At 46.1% G+C, this 18762-nt stretch overlaps 1 protein-coding gene across 2 annotated transcripts in view; it reads left to right on the top strand.

The window, feature by feature from the left end:
• Window positions 1–18762, top strand: part of LOC125454822 (1-phosphatidylinositol 4,5-bisphosphate phosphodiesterase beta-1) — a 690999-nt gene that overhangs the window by 651081 nt on the left and 21156 nt on the right. The window contains exons 31-32 of one of the 2 annotated variants that reach the window (XM_059648338.1): window positions 6282–6368; window positions 16846–16930. In XM_059648338.1, coding sequence (XP_059504321.1) covers window positions 6282–6368; window positions 16846–16899 — 141 coding nt within the window. In that variant the 3' untranslated portion in view covers window positions 16900–16930. The remainder of the gene's footprint in view (window positions 1–6281; window positions 6369–16845; window positions 16931–18762) is intronic. The other variant, XM_059648337.1, reaches the window with a different exon arrangement.

Raw genomic sequence — 18762 nt, 5'->3', positions numbered from 1 at the left:
ATGGACAAGTAACAAAATTAGGGTGGCACGGTGGCTCAGTGGTTAGCTCTACTGCCTCAGAGCATCAGGGACCCGGGTTCGATTCCAGCCTCATGCAACTGTCTGTGTGGAGTTTGCACATTCTCCCCATATCTGCATGGGTTTGCTCCGGTTTCATCCCACAGTCCAAAGATACGTAGGATTTGGTGGATTGGCCAAGCTAAATGCCCCATACTGTCCAGGGATGTGCAGGTTGGGTGGGTTATCCATGGGGAATGCAGGGTAAGTGGGTAGGATACTCTTCAGAGGGTCAGTATGGACTCAATGGGCCAAATGACCAGCTTTCACACTATAGGGATTCTATGATCTTTGAAAATGTTCTGTATGGCCAAGCAATGTTCACCTGACTGGTGTTCCATGCAGCACCTTAATCCTGGCCTCTTGACTACTCGACTAATGGCCTCACCATCTGTCCTGTTGAGTTTGACTACTCGCAGAGTGGAGTATTAGCCAAGCCAAACCTGCACAGATGGAGTTGGAGCATCCTGGTATCGGCGCGGTAGCTCGTTTGATCAGGCTTTGCTAGCAATCCTTCACGGCTTAATTTCGACACACGCAAGGGATTATGATCGGGGCACCGTACCTAAAATGGAAGCAGTGGTAATATCGCCAGATTGTTAATCCAGAAGCCCAGGCTAACGTTCTGGGAGCATGTGTTCCACTCCCACTGTGGCAGAGGGTGGTAATTTTCGGTGAAAAGAAAACTCTCAAATGAAACAATAACTATGGAACTGATTGTACAAAAACAGATCCGGTTCATTGTTTTCTGGGAAGGAAATCTGGTCTAGTTTACGTGTGACTGCAGACTCTCAGCCACCTAGTTCAACCGTTAAATCCCATCTGGACATTAGGAATGGGCAGTGAATGCTGCTCCAGCCAACGACACCCACACCTCATTAAAAGTGTCAAAGGGCATGCTCTGCTGGTTGCACCAGTGTAACTAACTGCGTGTCAGTGACACCGCCTCCAGGGGTCCGATAGAGAGGAGTGTCGCATCCAAAGGGCCCAATAGAAACACTATCCTAAGCCGGGTCTTCCATTCCCAACGTTTCAGTCAGAACCACCTGATTCGGCCTGAGAAAGCAAAATGAGGGACATGGACTGTTTAGTTTGCGAGAACACGCATCATTCTGATGTGACTTCCTCACGAGGTTCGAGACATTTCGATGATGCAGGCAGAACAGGGGAATCATTTCTCAACCTCAACCGTGTACGGTTTGAGAGAGTGAAATTCAGACAAACACTTTTCAGTGTTAGGGTACTTTTGCAGTGAGTTTAAAAGTTACCGTGAATGTACCTCCTTCTGAACCACTCCCCTGGCCTGGGGCATGGCAACCCCTCCCCCCCAGGTTTAACTAACCACCACTCATCTCTCTCTCTCTCTCTCTCTATCTAATGAGAGAGCAGCCCTGTGGTCTGGTAGGGTTACTACAAGTTTACCAAGAGCAACGGAAAATATTTTAAACATTTGGCATAGTTAATGGGCACAGCTTACACACGAGTTTTAAATGGGAAATGCAAAACATGCAAAGTATGAGAACATTTTATTTTCCAGGCAAGTTTCCTTGTCTCAGGAATTATCACCTGCTTAGAAGCATGTCAACCGTATTATATGGGCTGTAATATTGAATTGTGGCTTTAATGCACTGTCCACTTCGGTCAGATACCACTGAGACGTTTATTTGGTCACTCATTGAGTGTGGGCGTCACCGGCTGGGCCAGCATTTGATTTCCATCCCTAGTTGCCCTTGAGAAGGTGGCGGTGAGCTGCCATCTGGAACTGCTGCAGTCCTCCGACTGTGGGTTGACCCATAAAACAACTGGGGAGGGAATTCCAAGATTTACAAGTCAGGATGGTGAGCGGCTTAGAGGGGAACATGCAGGTGGAGATGTTCCCACGTACCTGCTGCCCTTGTCACTCTGGAAGTAGGTTTGGAAGGTGTTGTCTAAGGAGCCTGGGGAAGTTACTGCAGTGCATCTTGTAGATGGTACGCACTGCTGCAACTGAGCATCGGTGGACGCTTGTGGTTGTGAGTTGGAGAGTAATCTCAATTGGTATTGGTATTTTTCAATCTGGGCTTTAACATCTGTTGGAGGGATTTTGTTTTTTTCCATTTCCAATGTTCAAACCAGGTCCAGCAATTTTAAAGCAGACAACAAAACGACTGGAGTCACTTTGACACTTCACAAGTGCAGCCTCAAAGTAGGGTACGGACAGCATTGCCAATGGCTGTGAGGGCGACAATTGCGATGAGTCTTTACCTGTGCTTAGTGGTTTTGCTGGGAATGTAGGTCTCCTCATGGTGTAGGGACCCAGTGATTGTGGACCCACCTCAGTCTGCCTTGCACCAGAATCAAAGGAGACTCCACTTCCTCCGTAAGCTGGTACGGACAATGCACTATGAATGTTAAAGCCATCAGCCAAGGATGGCTCACTCAATTGATTGCAGTATTGAAAGGTTTGTTTTATCAGGAGAGGTTGCGCAGGTCGGGCCTGTACTCTCTGGAGTTTGGAAGGATGAGTCAGGATCTAATTGAGGTACATAAGCTGCTCCAAATCCAGTAGACGGTGACAAGCTGCTTCCTCTTCTGGGGTAATGCAGAACGAGAGAGGTCGTAGTTTCAGGATGGAGGGTAGCATTGGGTTTACATGACTGATGACTTTGGCCCACAAGCCATACATGTGGATGTATGCCAACAGTGCACTGGAGATTTTGGTGCCACAGGAAATGTGATGGTGCAGACCACTAGCATGCTGAAGCAATGCTTCCGCCACTTGGCAGAGATGTCAAGACTCAGGGTGGTCTGCCACCTTTCATTCATCCCGTCCATCACAAAAGGTTAGCCCTTGCCACCACTCATCCGATGAGCGTTCGAGGAGCAGGAAGAGGAGGGAGGACAAAACCTCAACAGTCTCTTTCTGCCCATCTTACCATGAAGAAAGCATCAGGTGCAGTCCTGGTAACGACAAGTCAATCTCCGCATCCACCAACGCTCCCATTCGTTGTCTGCCCTGTGTCACTTGGTCATAATGCAAAATAAAATCCACCGTGGAATAAACACCCTGAACCTCATTTATAAATGAAATGAGATGTGTTTGCATAGATACCTTGCACATTCCAGTCTTATGTGCGCTGTTCTGGTGCCCCTATGCAATGCCGCATCAGTGACTACAGCATCACTTGCTGATCGTTCTCACATGCCCCTAAAAAAGCTCTTGGTTTCCAAAGCTTGACATCGCTTGCCATTTCAAAACAAGCAGCAGCCATCTAGGCTTGTTAAGAACAGTTAGGGTACTGGGGCAGGGTCAATTGTTAGGAGGAAGAATGGGGACTGCCTGAGAAAGGCTGGTAGCCTCAAAGTCCATACAGCCACTAAGGTGGCACCTCAGAAACCAGAGTGACCAATTGGGGGACTGATTGCTGGATTGCCGGGCACACTCGGCCAACCACTTTGCACACTGGGCCACCTCAGCCTTGGTGGTTGTGCTGGATGGCATGTTGGCTCAGTAGTTAGCACTGTTGCCTCACAACGCCAGGGACGAGGGTTCAATCCGACCCTCAGACAACTGTCTGTGTGGAGTTTGCTCATTGTCCCAGTGGCTGCGTGGGTTTCCTCCTGGAGCTCCGGTTTCATTCCACACTTGGAAGATGTGCAGATTAGAGTGGATTGGCCATGCTAAATTTCCCCATAGTGTCCGGGGATGTGCGGTCTAGGTGGGTTAGCTGTACAAAATACAGGGTTACATGGATAGGGTAAAGGGTGGGCCTGGGTGGGATGCTCTTCCGAGGGTCCGTGTGGAATTGATGGGCCGAATGGCCTGTTTCCACACTGTAGGGATTCTATGATTCTACTCTGAGCTTCCACATTCAGTGGCTGCTGTTGGTTCATACCACCATGGCGAATGTAACAAGATGGTGAGTGGGTTGGCCATCACTTCTGTGTTGGAAAACAAAGTCAGCCAGCTGTACATCAAGTGTTGTATTAAGACATAAATTCCACATCAGACTGGCCTGTCCTTTTAGGATAGCTGCATGGCATCACTGCATGTCACAGTCCAGTATTCCACCTGCACAGCAGTCACCCTCATCTGTAACACTTTTGGTACAATAACATCAATAAGTACAGAACTCAGACTTTATGTAAGTTTGTCATATGGCAGCCCAGCAAACAAACTTCAAGATATCTGTCTCACAAGGAAGAAAAGTTACATGGGCTAACACACAGAAAACCTCAAACCACTTCATCCGACCCCACCACCCAAGCTATTTTTCCATCCCCACCCTTGTCTGCCTTCCAGAGAGACCACTCTCTCTGCGACTCCCTTGTCCGCTCCACACTCCCCTCCAACCCCACCACACCTGGCACCTTCCCCTGCAACCAGAGGAAGTGCTATACTTGCCCCCAGACCACCTCCCTCACCCCTATCCCAGGCCCCAAGATGACCTTCCATATCAAGCAGATGTTCACCTGCACATCTGCCAATGTGGTATATTGTATCCATTGTACCTGGTGTGGCTTCCTCTCCATTGGGGGAAAACAAGCGGAGGCTTGGGGACCGCTTTGCAGAACACCTCCGCTCGGTTTGCAACAAACAACTGCACCTCCCAGTCGCGAACCATTTTAACTCCCCCTCCCATTCCTTAGACGACATGTCCATCATGGGCCTCCTGCAGTGCCACAATGATGCCACCCGAAGGTTGCAAGAACAGCAACTCATATTCCGCTTGGGAACCCTGCAGCCCAATGGTATCAATGTGGACTTCACCAGCTTCAAAATCTCCCCTTCCCCCACTGCATCACTAAACCAGCCCAGTTCTTCCCTTTCCCCACTGCATTACAAAACCAGCCCAGCTCGTCCCCTCACCCCACTGCATCCCAAAACCAGCCCAGCCTGTTTCCACTTCCCTAACCTGTTCTTCCTCTCACCCATCCCTTCCTCCCACCTCAAGCCGCACCTCCATTTCCTACCTACCACCTCATCCTGCCTCCTTGACCTGTCCGTCTTCCCTGGACTGACTATCCCCTCCCTACCTATACTCTCCTCTCCACCTATCTTCTTTTCTCTCCATCTTCAGTCCGCCTCCCCTCTCCCTATTTATTCCAGTTCCCTCTCCCCATCCCCCTCTCTGATGAAGGGTCTAGGCCCGAAACGTCAGCTTTTGTGCTCCTGAGATGCTGCTTGGCCTGCTGTGTTCACCCAGCTCCACACTTTGTTGTCTTGGATTCTCCAGCATTTGCAGTTCCCATTATCACTAAGCCCTGTGCCAAGTTTGCGCTAGACTCCTCGCTGACAGTATCCGCACGCTTTCCAAGTGCAAGAGAAAGTGTAGTGCATCAACCTGTTTGGTTGATGTGTTGAAGAGCCAGCAGTGTATGAGCCTTTTGCTAAGTGCACGAAGCTGTGTTGGAGAATATGAATGTTTGATGGGTTAGAGTCCTGATTGTTACAGATTGCTGCCTTATTGACTACCATGACTATACTTGCTCATCCACTTGCTCTTCAACCCGGTCTCCAGTGTAGTATCCTGCTCTCTCCCATCTTTTCTTTAACTCCATGCCAGATTGCCAACACTTATTCCAGTTACATTTCAGTTCTGTGTGAGAGGCACCAGGTAGTTTTAAGTGGGCCATGACAAATTACAGATTTTAGGGACCCTGTTTAGGAATCCACCACAGACCCCTACAGTGTGGAAGCAGGCCATTCAACCCACCGAGTCTACACTGACCCTCCCACCCAGACTCACACGCTTACCCTGTAATCCTGCATTTCCCACAGCTAATCCACCTAGCCTTCATGTCCCTGGACATTATGGGGCAATTTAGCATGGCCACTCCACCCAACCTGCCCATCTTTGGGCAAGTGGGAGGAAACCCACACAGACACAGGGGAGAACATGCAAACTCCACGCAGGCAATTGGATTTGTGAGGCAGCAGTGCTAACCACTGAGCCATCATGGCCCTCCAGTCACTGAGGAGCACTGGGACAGGCAAAGGCATGTGGCACTGCATCACCCAATGACGCAGCCATAGTAGAAGTGAAGAGGCAGCGCACGGCTGCACTATGTTGAACAGTCTCCAGCTAATCACAGGTTGTGATCCCTGTCGATCCCGGGTGCAAATTTTGTAGCAAAGATCGCTAGACACCCGTGTCGTACGTGATTGTGTTTTATCGCTCATCTGCAGCGACTCATTGCTCTTACCACAGATAGCACTTCATATATCTTTCTTGTCTCCTCAGTTGGAAGATGCACAGAGCAAAAGGCAAGAGAAGTTGGTGGACAAACACAAAGAGGTGCGGCAGCAAATCCTGGATGAGAAACCTAAGGTACAATTCCATGACTGGAACTGGCTAACATATGGAATTAAATGGTACATGATTAAGGGGCTGCCAGTAATATACCCAAGAAACTTCCAAGAATGAGGCAGAAACGTTGCATTCAGAGGGCTTTTCTTTTTCAGTTTTTATACAGTTATTAAGTTGCTTCAGAGACTTTTAAATGACTCTTGGATAGGCACATGGAGGATAGTAAAATGTAGGGTATGCAGGGTAGATGATCTTAGTAGGATAATAGGTTGGCACAACATTGTGGGCCGAAGGGCTTGTACTGTGCTGTACTGTCCTGTGTACCATAAGATGGTGATTAGGTATATATAGGGTTAGCTATAATGCATCTGTCAGAATGAGACTGCCTGTTATATTCCGTCTTGTTCCATTCCATTACATTTCTGTGCTCAAATTTGGTCAATATGTCTACATCTTAATCCATGCTGAAGGGTATGAAGACCCGCACTCAATAAGGGACAGCAAATGTTCATTAGATCAGTCCCGGGGATGGGCGTTGTCAACGTTTCATGAGAGTTTGAGTAAATTAGGCCCATATTGTCTGGATTCTGGAATAACGAGGGATGAACGAGAGACCAAACACACAAGATTCTGAAGGGCCTGACAAGGTAGATGCTAAAACGTTGTTTCTGCTGGTCAAGGAATCTAAGATAGTGGGGAGGCAGTGGGGGATTGGAAGAGTCTCAATAAATGGTTGATCATTTCAGACTGAAATAAGGAGAAGCCTCTTCATAAACGTCGTGGAATTTATGGAATTTGGATGGTGCATTCTTGAACATATATAAGGTTGACTTTGGCAGATTTTGGTCTCGCAAGGAGTGTAGGAAGCTGGAAGGAAAATGTAATTCAAGCCCAAAGGTTGGCTGTGACTGTACTGAATGGCGAAACAGGATCAACAGACCAATTGGCCTCTGCCTGTTACTATTTCTTGATATTTCTGAGTTAATCTCATCATTTTGTGTTGCAATTGTTGTGTGAGTTTTGGCTGACTATTATGAGGAATTTACAGCACATGTGTGCTGAAACACGTTTGAGTTATAGATAGGTTCATATAATTTTTAGGTTGCGGATTTCAAATTAGTGGCAAATGGGTGTTGGTTACTTCTGTGAAGTGATTTTTTCTTAAGAACTGGCCAGAGTGTCCTTCTGGAACCATATCTTAATCCAGTATGTGTCAGAGAGCAAGAGACTACACGTCCCCTGGACATTTGATAGAAAATTGTTGATAATGTGTGGGAAGTTACAGCATAAAGTGGGGAAGGATAAAAGTTGAAAGGCATTAACTCACTTTTGATTTAGAATACAAAAGAATTGATCATTGCTTAGAAAAGTTGGAGACTCAAAGCTTTTAGGGCAGTTTTTTTTTGGAGGAGATCTGACTGGGGTCAAAAGAAAATATGTATTTTTTTTTCTCTTAGAAAGGAGGATAAGACAGTTACCTGGAGCAAGAGTATTTGGTCAGAAATTGGCAGATAATTAAAAGACTCAGAAAGTCTAGGTTTCCAGTTTAGTGAGTATTCATTTAAGAAGATTTTACAGTTTACGAGACAGAACTTGAGAGATGTTGTCACATCATACCTAAAGATTTGATACTGAAGGGTCATTTCTCTTCAGTTGACTTGCTGTAATGTTGGGGAATAGATGACACTTTATTCTGCTATGTGTTCAACAGCTTTCAAATCTGTATTGTAGTTTCAGATTTTGATTCAGATTCTACGTTTTCTTCTTTTATGTGATAAGCATCTTATTTGTGATTAAAGAAAACTTTCTTGATGTATTTCATAGTGAGAGAGAGAATAGTCACCAAGGTAAAGTGTTCTATTGTGCTCTTCGATGAGTACCAACATTGAGGGAGAGGATAAAGCTCCTAATCAGCCTATTTAGAGATGGCATGACATGACTCTGGAGTGGGTAGGGCTTGAACCCAGGTCTCTTGGCTTAGACTTAGGGATATTACCACTGCAACACAAGAACCCCCTAGAGAATGAAGCTAATTGTGTGAGGCAGAAACCAAAATGCACTGCTTTTCTTTATGGAAAGAGTTTATTCACTTCCCTAGTCTCACACCTCAGTATCACAGCCATTCCCCACGAGACGTGCTCAAACATAATTAATATCCACCACCACTTGTTTCATTTACAGTTACATTAACAGGCCTTAATAGTGCAATGGACCACACAGAAAGAGACTGAATTTGTCCCACTTTGTTGAGAAGCAGCTGAAGAAGTCAGTGTTTCATGGGTCTCATTTCATCTGTTGTTACTCTGGCCATCGGCTGTTCATAGTCCATAAACTACTGATTCACCAATGTCATTGCAGTGCCATTTGCCTTGGACACCAGCACAGTTAAAGTGACGGTGAATCACTTCCCATTGGTTTCAGAAGAATCAGTCGCTGACTTTACCATTGCCTGTTATGCACCACAACCCATAAACAATTCCATGGCAAATGTTAACTCACAACATTTATAGAGCCTTACGACTCAGAATGAGACCATTCTGCATGAGTTCTTTCCACTTAGTCCCACTCCCCCTAATGCTTTCCCTTTTTTTCAGTGAGTGAGGTATAAAATAGGCACCATGCCTGTCCATCCTTGCCCCCAGCACTGCAACTTTATTAGTCTTACTAAAGCCGTCTGGTAGCCATGGGCCATCTGAAAATCTTAAATTGCTAATTAATGGGACTTAAGGGCCTTATCCCACTGCTGCTGGGACTTCATCAAGAGCAGAACAGACCCATGCAAAGTTTCTAGCCTTGCAGCTTTCGCTGGGTGTGTATGTGAAGGGAAAGGTTTGGGGCACGACCCCTCAGAAGTCATCCCCTTAAAGTCTTCCACATCCTGTACTTTACTGTCCCTCGCCACCGAAACCCTGCCCCATTTACCCATAAATCCATGGCACCCCAAAGTTGGGGACTGGCACCAATCCCCTCAGTGGCCACCATCCCTGGTGGCGCTATTGGGACCAGAAAGCTGGAAGCTAGCAGGTCAGCCATTGTTTCCCAGAGGCAAGTCTTCCTCTCTGGCTGAGGACAGCTGTGAAATGGTTGCAGGCTAGGTCAGCAGAATGCATCCTCACTATTTCCTCCTGGGCACTGCAAAATCCAAACCATGTCCCAAGGTTCTACTTCTGCAAAGATAACATTCACATTTTCTACTCACTTTACCAAGCCTGCTTACCTTTATCATTTTGCAGGTTATTAAACTGCAAAAGCACTCATTGAACTGACTGAAATGCAGAGAATTAATCCTACCTCTCGAGTGTTCATGGCATTGGATGCGAGTACACAAAGCTAAAAACTGGCTATAGTCCTGCCTCATGTGATTGCACTATAGATGTTTGAACATGAGCAAATCTCACTGTACTTCTGGAGGTGCTGTATATGCACCTCTGTTGCCCAGATACCATCCTAGCCTATAAAATACACTCACTTCGATGTGAGATAAACCATGTCTGAAATAAAATATTTGCAATTTTCATTGTATTAATTGCAGCTATTGAATATTATTCGAACTGTGCACCCATGTCAGTAGCATCCTTCGTCAAGCTTCTAATTGTGATGAGTTACAAATTTCAATTCCTACCTCAAAGTTCAGTCATTAAAGGTACAGAAGATGACACGTTCCCTCGTCCTGTTTCCAGAGTGAGATGTTTTTGTTGCATGAGGGATAAAAAATTGTTGAGCATTCTTCAGGACATCAGAATTTGAAGCACATTGTTGTTCTGCACAGATTTAGCACTAGACAATTGTTTAACCCATTCCATTGCCTCACACATTCTAAATCACAAAGCCATCAGAACAATGCAGGGGTCTTTAAAACATGAATGGAAATATTACAAGATAATTCCTAATTGAAAATAACATACTCATGAGGACATTTTATTCATCACCATGAAATTACAATGCATGCAAATTAAATATTACTAAATTGAGGGAGTTGATCTTATGGCTTTACCACTGACATTAATTGAGTTTTCACTGAATGGTGAAATATAAATGTATTATTGTAATGTTAAGCAACACAATGCTCGTGTCATCAAATAACTTAAATGACAGGGTAATTCACAATAGGGCCTCAAAATTCCTTGGGGCATAATGCTGGCTGGTAGACAGTCAGTATAGCCAACTTTGTTCACAAACGTCAACATGTGCAAAATGAAAAGATCTCTCTTTGGGCTCCACAACTTTTCTCATCACTTGTCTTCTAAGGGAAAAATGGAATTCCCTCCCTAATAACATTGTAGGTCAACCCACAGCAGGAGGACTGCAGCGGTTCAAGAAGGCAGCTCACTACCAACTTCTCAAAGGCAACTCGGGATGGGCAAGAAATGCTGGTCAGCCAGTGACGCCCACATCCCTCGAAAAATGAATAGAAAATAAAAATAAGATGATCAAAGATGTAACCAGATCTCTTATTTTCCTGGGGGCTGTGTTGGAAAGTTGGCACTGTTGTTTTTCCAGATGCCAGCATGTCCCTAGTTTCTCCTACTAGCCAGTAGCTGGAGTAAACACAAAACTTTCTGTCTAGTTATTTTCCTAATCCACCTGTTATGACACACTTCTGGAGCAGGTGGGACCCAGGCCTCCTGACTCAGAGGAAGGGATACTACCACTTCGCCACCAGAGCCCTAGAAGCTTCCTCTCTATGCTGAATCTCAGGATCTCCCAATTTTTAGTGGTCACGATAGACTCTGACAGAGTCTTAACAAGACGAGGCATTTGCCTGACATATTGGGCAGTGGTTTATTGCATTGTAACAGGAGGTGTATTGAACATTCACGGGTTAAGAATAATTACAATGATAAAGAGTCAGGTATGTCACAATGATCTTCATTGGGACTTCATGCTAGACACATTCCTTCTCTACCCAAAGATACCACCAATTTGGGTGGATTTCAGTACAGCTCACAAGTTATTCTTTCAGAGCCTGTACTTTGCACAAGAAGCACAAGCTAGTGGAACTTTAAAAATATAGTCAAAGTGCAAGGAAGGAAAAATCAAAGTCAATAACTCGATCATTTGAAAGATTGAGTTATGAATGACTGTGCGGAGCAACAGAGCCAACTGACCAAACATTGTGAAAACTGCTGATGCTGGAGCCTGAGATAACACAGTGTGGAGCTGGAGGAACACAGCAGGCCAGGCAACATCAGAGGGGCAAGAAAGCTGACGTTTCAGGTCAGGGCCTTTCTTCAATTCCACATAGTATTAAATAAGCATTGCGTCTTTTGTTGCCATTTCTAACTAGCACAGCAAAAGGGAGACAGACTATACCCTAAGATCTTGTCACCCCAGAAGGGGAAAGGCTCACTGGAACAGGAGCAAAATAAGCAATTAGATTTAACAATCACCAATCTTGCATTCACCTCCGATGATGCATTCCCTTACCAAGCCTCGATGAAATTCATAAGATAGTGAGGGCACTGAAGCAGATTGCCTTTAAGCAATCTACCCCTCCCTGCCTGGTGTACAGATAGGATGTGGCGTGTGTGTGTGTGCGCGTGTGTATCTGTGTTTGTGCGTGTGCGCGCATGAGTGTGTGTGTCAGACTCACTCCCAGTTTCAGGATTAAATCCAGAATTGAGCTCTTTCTCTCATTTCTTTCCCACTCACTCTCTCTCTCCCCACATGTAAGCAAAGTTCACCGTAATAACAGATGACCCTAGGCTGCTTTCTCATTAGAGGAAGAGGGCGATCTGGTGGCGAGTTTAACATAACAGTCATCACAGCTCCGGCAAGGAGGTGAGGCTGAGAAGGTGGGGCCTTCGTAGAGACATCACCAAGGCAATGGTACAGGAATTAAAGCCATGCTGTTGACATCACTCTACATCGCTAACCAGCTAACTAAGCACACCGACCTCCATCATACCCTTTCTTAATCTCACTCTGTCTCTCACTCCCACTCTAAAGCTGTCCTCTGTCAATCTGTACCAGGGGGATGTGAGCATCAAGTCACTTATGATGTCATTTTAAAGGACATTATACAATGCTCACAGTGGCCAAAGCAGAAACCAGCTGATTGAGTCTGTGTTGACTATCTGCACAAACAACAGTCTTTGACCAAAGAGAATAGTTTCTCCTTGTCTGTTCTGTGTGGATCCCTCATTATATATGAGCTCTTGATCGGTTCATAGAATCCCTACAGTGTGGAAGCAGGCCATTCAGCCCATCAAGTTCACACCGAACCTCCGAAGAGCATCCAACCCAGACACCCCCCAATTCTATCCCTGTGACCCTGCATTTCCCATGGCTAACCCACCTAGCCTTCACATCCCTAGACTCTGTGTGCAATTTAGCATTGGCCTAACTAGGTGACTTGCACATCCTTGGAATGAGAGGGGGAAACCCACGCAGACACGGGGAGAATGTGCAAAAACTCCACACAGACAGTTGCCAAGGATGGGATTTAACCTGGGACCTTGGCACTGTGAGGCAGCAGTGCTAACCACTGAGCCGTAGTGCCACCCCCCAGTTCTCCTCTGAACCTTATTTTTAAGGAGGATGGCTTCAACCTCTCGAGTATATCTACGTGACTGAACTCCTCCAGCTCAATCACTGGAGTATTTCGCCTTCAGTGTTCATGACTTTATTTATGAGCACAAAATATGGCTGTTTTTGGCCGTAAAGCCTTTTAATCTCAAGACACAATGAATTAAGAATTAAAACCCATTAATTAATCATATAATCTGAAATAGGTTAACTCGAACTAATCTCCATGCTTTTTCCTATTTGTCAGACCTTTGATGTATTCGTGAGAAACCCAAAAGTTAAATGGACTGGTTTAAAGGTGGTGCATTGAGGAAGGGATTATATGATCAAAGGAACATGTGACGTTATTCAGGAAATTAACAACCAATGAATGCTATTCAGAACAAACAGCTATCAACTTAAATGAGACAAAAACAGTCCGATGTGATTACAATAGGCAACAGCTTCAGTAAACACATTGATGCAGTCAGTATTTTCAAGGACGGTCAGGTAGCTGAGAAGGAAGTTTGCAAGTTTGACTAAAGAACAAAAGGTGGAAAACAAGTAGATCAATGTGGACTTCACAAGCTTCAAAATCTCCCCTCCCCCACTGCATCCCAAAACCAGCCCAGCTCGTCCCCTCCCCCACTGCGTCCCAAAACCAGCCCAGCTCGTCCCCTCCCCCACTGCATCCCAAAACCAGCCCAGTTCGTCCACTTCCCCCACTGCGTCCCAAAACCAGCCCAGCTCATCCCCTCCCCCACTGCATCCCAAAACCAGCCCAGCTCGTCCCCTCCCCCATGCTTCCCCAAACCAGCCCAGCTCATCCCCTCCCCCACTGCATCCCAAAACCAGCCCAGCTCGTCCCCTCCCCCACTGCATCGCAAAAACAGCCCAGCTCGTCCCCTCCCCCACTGCGTCCCAAAACCAGCCCAGCTCGTCCCCTCCCCCACTGCATCCCAAAACCAGCCCAGCTCGTCCCCTCCCCCATGCTTCCCCAAACCAGCCCAGCTCATCCCCTCCCCCACTGCATCCCAAAACCAGCCCAGTTCGTCCACTTCCCCCACTGCGTCCCAAAACCAGCCCAGCTCATCCCCTCCCCCACTGCATCCCAAAACCAGCCCAGCTCGTCCCCTCCCCCATGCTTCCCCAAACCAGCCCAGCTCGTCCCCTCCCCCACTGCATCGCAAAAACAGCCCAGCTCGTCCCCTCCCCCACTGCGTCCCAAAACCAGCCCAGCTCATCCCCTCCCCCACTGCATCCCAAAACCAGCCCAGCTCGTCCCCTCCCCCATGCTTCCCCAAACCAGCCCAGCTCATCCCCTCCCCCACTGCATCCCAAAACCAGCCCAGTTCGTCCACTTCCCCCACTGCGTCCCAAAACCAGCCCAGCTCATCCCCTCCCCCACTGCATCCCAAAACCAGCCCAGCTCGTCCCCTCCCCCATGCTTCCCCAAACCAGCCCAGCTCATCCCCTCCCCCACTGCATCCCAAAACCAGCCCAGCTCGTCCCCTCCCCCACTGCATCGCAAAAACAGCCCAGCTCGTCCCCTCCCCCACTGCGTCCCAAAACCAGCCCAGCTCATCCCCTCCCCCACTGCATCCCAAAACCAGCCCAGCTTGTCCCCTCCCCCATGCTTCCCCAAACCAGCCCAGCTCATCCCCTCCCCCACTGCATCCCAAAACCAGCCCAGTTCGTCCACTTCCCCCACTGCGTCCCAAAACCAGCCCAGCTCGTCCCCTCCCCCACTGCGTCCCAAAACCAGCCCAGCTCGTCCCCTCCCCCACTGCATCCCAAAACCAGCCCAGCTCGTCCCCGCCTCCCTAACCTGTTCTTCCTCTCACCTATCCGCTCCTCCCATCTCAAGCCGCACCTCCATTTCCTACCTACTAACCTCACCCCGCCCCCTTGACCTGTCCATCCTCCCCGGACTGACCTATCCCCTCCCCACCTCCCCACCTATACTCTCCTCTCCACCTATCTTCTCCTCTATCTATCTTCGGTCCGCCTCCCCCTCTCTCCCTATTTATTCCAGTTCCCTCTCCCCATCCCCCTCTCTGATGAAGGGTCTAGGCCCAAAACGTCAGCTTTTGTGCTCCTGAGATGCTGCTTGGCCTGCTGCGTTCATCCAGCCTCACATTTTATTATCTATGATGCATATTTACTGTGTGTGTGTGTGTGTGTGTGTGTGTGTGTGTGTGTGTGTGTGTGTGTGTGTGTGTGTGTGTGTGTGTGTGTGTGTGTGTGTGTGTGGGGTCTGTTAGAGCTGTACAACATGGAAACAGACCTTTCAGCCCACGCCAGTCAAAATACCAACTCAACTAATCCCACCTGCCTGCACTTGGCCCATGTCCATCCAAACTTTCTCATTTATGTACTTATCCAAATGTCTTTTTAAACATTGTACCTCCACCTGCATCCACCACTTCCTCCGGAAGCTCATCCCACATTCAAGCTACCCTCTGTGTAAAACAAAACTTGCCGTTCATGTCTTTTTAAAATTTTTCTCCTCTCAACTTAAAAATATGCCCCCCCCCCATCTTGGAATCCCTCGCCCAAGGGAAATGACACCTGCCATTCACTTCATCTATGGCCCTCATGATTTTATAAACCTCTATTAGATCACACTCCAGTAAAAAAATTCCCAGCCTATCTTTGTAACTCAAACTCTCCATTCCCAGCAACATGCTGGTAAATTTAACATTGGTCTGACAGAAGATTGATACTTGATCCACACTTTCTATGAATAACAAGTCCTTGGATGGGACTTGAACCCACAGCTTCAGGGCTCGAGGTAGAAGTCACTATCCACTGCATCACAAAACGTCTCCTTGTGTTATTTGGTTAGGCTGTGGCATGCACTGCTTAAGTGTGTGATAGAGATTCAATCATGGCTTTGAAAAGGAAGCAACTACAAAGAGATTTCACTGGGGTTTGGGGAAAGGGTGCAGGAACAGAGAAGGCAGAGTTACCATGGCAGAGAGTCAGCACTTGTGCAGCTGGCTGAATGGCCTCCTTCCCCCATCGTAGCCACTTTGAGAGCATTTGTTTTTACTGATGTAATCATCAAATGATTTAAAGCTCATTTGTTGTCAACAAAGCAGCACCTTGTTTGGTGACAATGATTAAAGCCTCATGGTAGGACAGCACATCTGGGTTCGATCTGGGTCTGATTCCAGGCTCAGGTGACTGTCAGTGTGGAGTTTCCATATTCTCCCTGTGTCTGTGTGGGCTTCCTCTGGTTGCTCCGGTTTTCTCCCACAGTCCAAAGATGTGCAGGTTAGGGTGGATCGCCCATAGGGTCCAGGGATGTGCAGGCCGGGTGGGTTAGCGATAGGAAATGCAGCGATAGGGTTAGGATGCTGCTCAGAAAGCGCTGTGTTGGCTCATTGGGCTGAATGGCTGCTCCTGGGGATTCTGTGATTTTACTCTACAACACTACAGAGGCTTCTGTTGCAAGTTAATAACATAAAACAATCCTTGCAGTTTCATTGACATTGCTGTGCCAACAGATGGCACCCAAGTAATTCAGAATCACATTTGTCAACCTCTTAAGGCCTTTCTGTTTAGGGATCAAAGCATTGACTTAAATTTTGCAGCCGTTAAGGTTAAAAAACAACACTTCGCTAACTGTGTTTGAACTTCGACTGCACTTGCACGTGCTATTAATGCTTAATAGGCTCTGAGCTTCATCTGAGGCAGTGAGACAGCTGTCATGTAACTTGCAGAGCCATAATGAAATAATTCAGCATGGTCTGGTTAGCTATTTGAAACGATTATCTTGTTGTAATCCCGTTTAAAGTAATTAGAGTTTTTGATACATTTTAGGGATGTGTTTGAAATCACTGTTTCAAAGTACTATATTATGCAAAGCTATTTACCGTGATTGTGTGGCTTTTCTAGAAAAGATGATTAATATTGTGTGTTTTCAGTCAATTTCTATGATGTTTCTATTGTAAATATTATTTTCATTCTCCCCATTTTGCTGCAGTATTTGCAAGACATTGAGGCAGAATACTCTGAAAAAAATGTTGCACTTGAGTAATCCCCCCAGAGCCCTGTGTGTTACTTTCCCTGTAAGTACAGACTAAGACAAAAAAATCATTGTGCACACAATTCAATCATTGCTCCTTTTTTTTAAAAAAAGAGAAATTATTGGTTCATCAGTTTGTCTTCAAAATTATTATGTCTGATCTCTGTAGCACTCATGAGAATAACGTGGTGTTGCTTTACTGTATCCCAAAATTGTTTGTATGATTCAATGAGAAACATTAATGATTTGTTATTGCCAGTGCCATTAGCCTGAAGGGGACGTTTCAGGGAACAGGAAGTCCAGTGCAGTCTGCTTAGCAATAGAAAATAGTAATAATTCAGGGTTGGCTAAGTTGCAGTGTTGCAAATGGGCGTGATCTGACAGAGCCACCAATGAGAGTGATCGGGTTGCCTTAGTAACTTGCTTGTCCCCTGATATTGTTAGGGCTAGTTCAATTACAGGCTGTGGTGTCTTGCTTTACGAGAAGCTTGTTTTGTGGTACCAGTTTAAGAATACACTTTGCAGCTAGGCGTTCAGACAGGAAGACGAGTCAGATTGTCAATTCATACAAGTTGGGGAATATTTGCGAGCGTTAGAATTGTGGAAGGGGAGGCTTTGTTATAGAAATCACTTATTCGGGGACAGGAGGCAAAGTTTTATCTTCTTAATGTGCGTGTTATAAATTAGTTAATGATTGGCTGGGGACTTAACGATACACATTTCTGAAATTGAAGGTGTGTAATAATTTAGAACAGCAATGTCTTTAGTGTGAGAGGCAATATTCTCTTTGCTCTGGGGCTCAGGTTTGCAGAAAGAATGTTTTTTTGTTGTTTTTGCACCAGTAGAGGCAGCATATTTTGGAATCTTATGCTGCATGCCCATTGATTTACAGTTTTATGATAGAGTGCACTCTACTGTAATATGAAAGATATGTGTATGTACTCCAGGCTTTTAATGGCCTTTTTTATCTCTCTCAAGTCTCTCTACAGCTGATACAAAGCCCTAAGGGGAGATTTAGGCGTTATTATTCTCTTGGCTTTTAAAATAATAGTTTTGCCTGTGGCCGACGATATGACACAATCTGGAACACATTCAGGAGGGTACAATTGTTCATGTAAAGTGACAGTATTGCAAAGAAATACAATGGAAAAAATCAGGCTTCTGTTGTAGACAAGGAGGTGGTGGTGTGCATAACAAACAGTAGCAATATAGGCTGAAAGGTATTACTTAACACAGAGAATCATCAGAGAGGGACTTGAGGTACATTGGGATAGATTTCTGAAACCAACCACACAGCATTCAACAGCAGTGCAGAGAACAAGCAGAATAATGGAACCATCTGGCTAATCTGGAGAAGTGAGAGAAATTGTACAGAGCGCCGATATGATTCCACATGTATAATTATAGTCATCATATCATGACAAAATCATATTGAGAAAAAGGCAAAAAATAATAATTGATACCCACGATGAAGCTTCCAAGCTATGACGAGAGAATAAGTTGAGAGTGTTTGAAACTCTTTAAAATTGTAAAGACTAAAAGCAATGGCACTGAAAATTCCACACAGTTTGTAGCAGTTTCCTGGTACAACTGCAACAGAATTCTAGATAACAAGTGTGGAGCTGGATGAACGCAGCAGGCCAAGCAGCATCTCAGGATTTGTGATCTGGCATCTGAAGTGCAGTTGAAAGCTCCTACGAAAGGAGCAGGAGTAGGCCACTCAAACCATCAAACCGCACCATTCAGTAGGATTATAAGTGAGCTGATGGTGACCTTATTTTCACTTTCCAAATCGCTCCCATCAAAGACTTTGCCTTGACTCACATGTCAATCAGAACGCTGCCTAACTCAGGATTGAATATACTGTTGGCTGTG

This window comes from Stegostoma tigrinum, chromosome 9 (assembly GCF_030684315.1).
Source record: "Stegostoma tigrinum isolate sSteTig4 chromosome 9, sSteTig4.hap1, whole genome shotgun sequence".
Taxonomy (NCBI): domain Eukaryota; kingdom Metazoa; phylum Chordata; class Chondrichthyes; order Orectolobiformes; family Stegostomatidae; genus Stegostoma; species Stegostoma tigrinum.
Note: the sequence above shows the minus strand (reverse complement) of the source record. Positions and strands in the feature narration are given on the sequence as shown.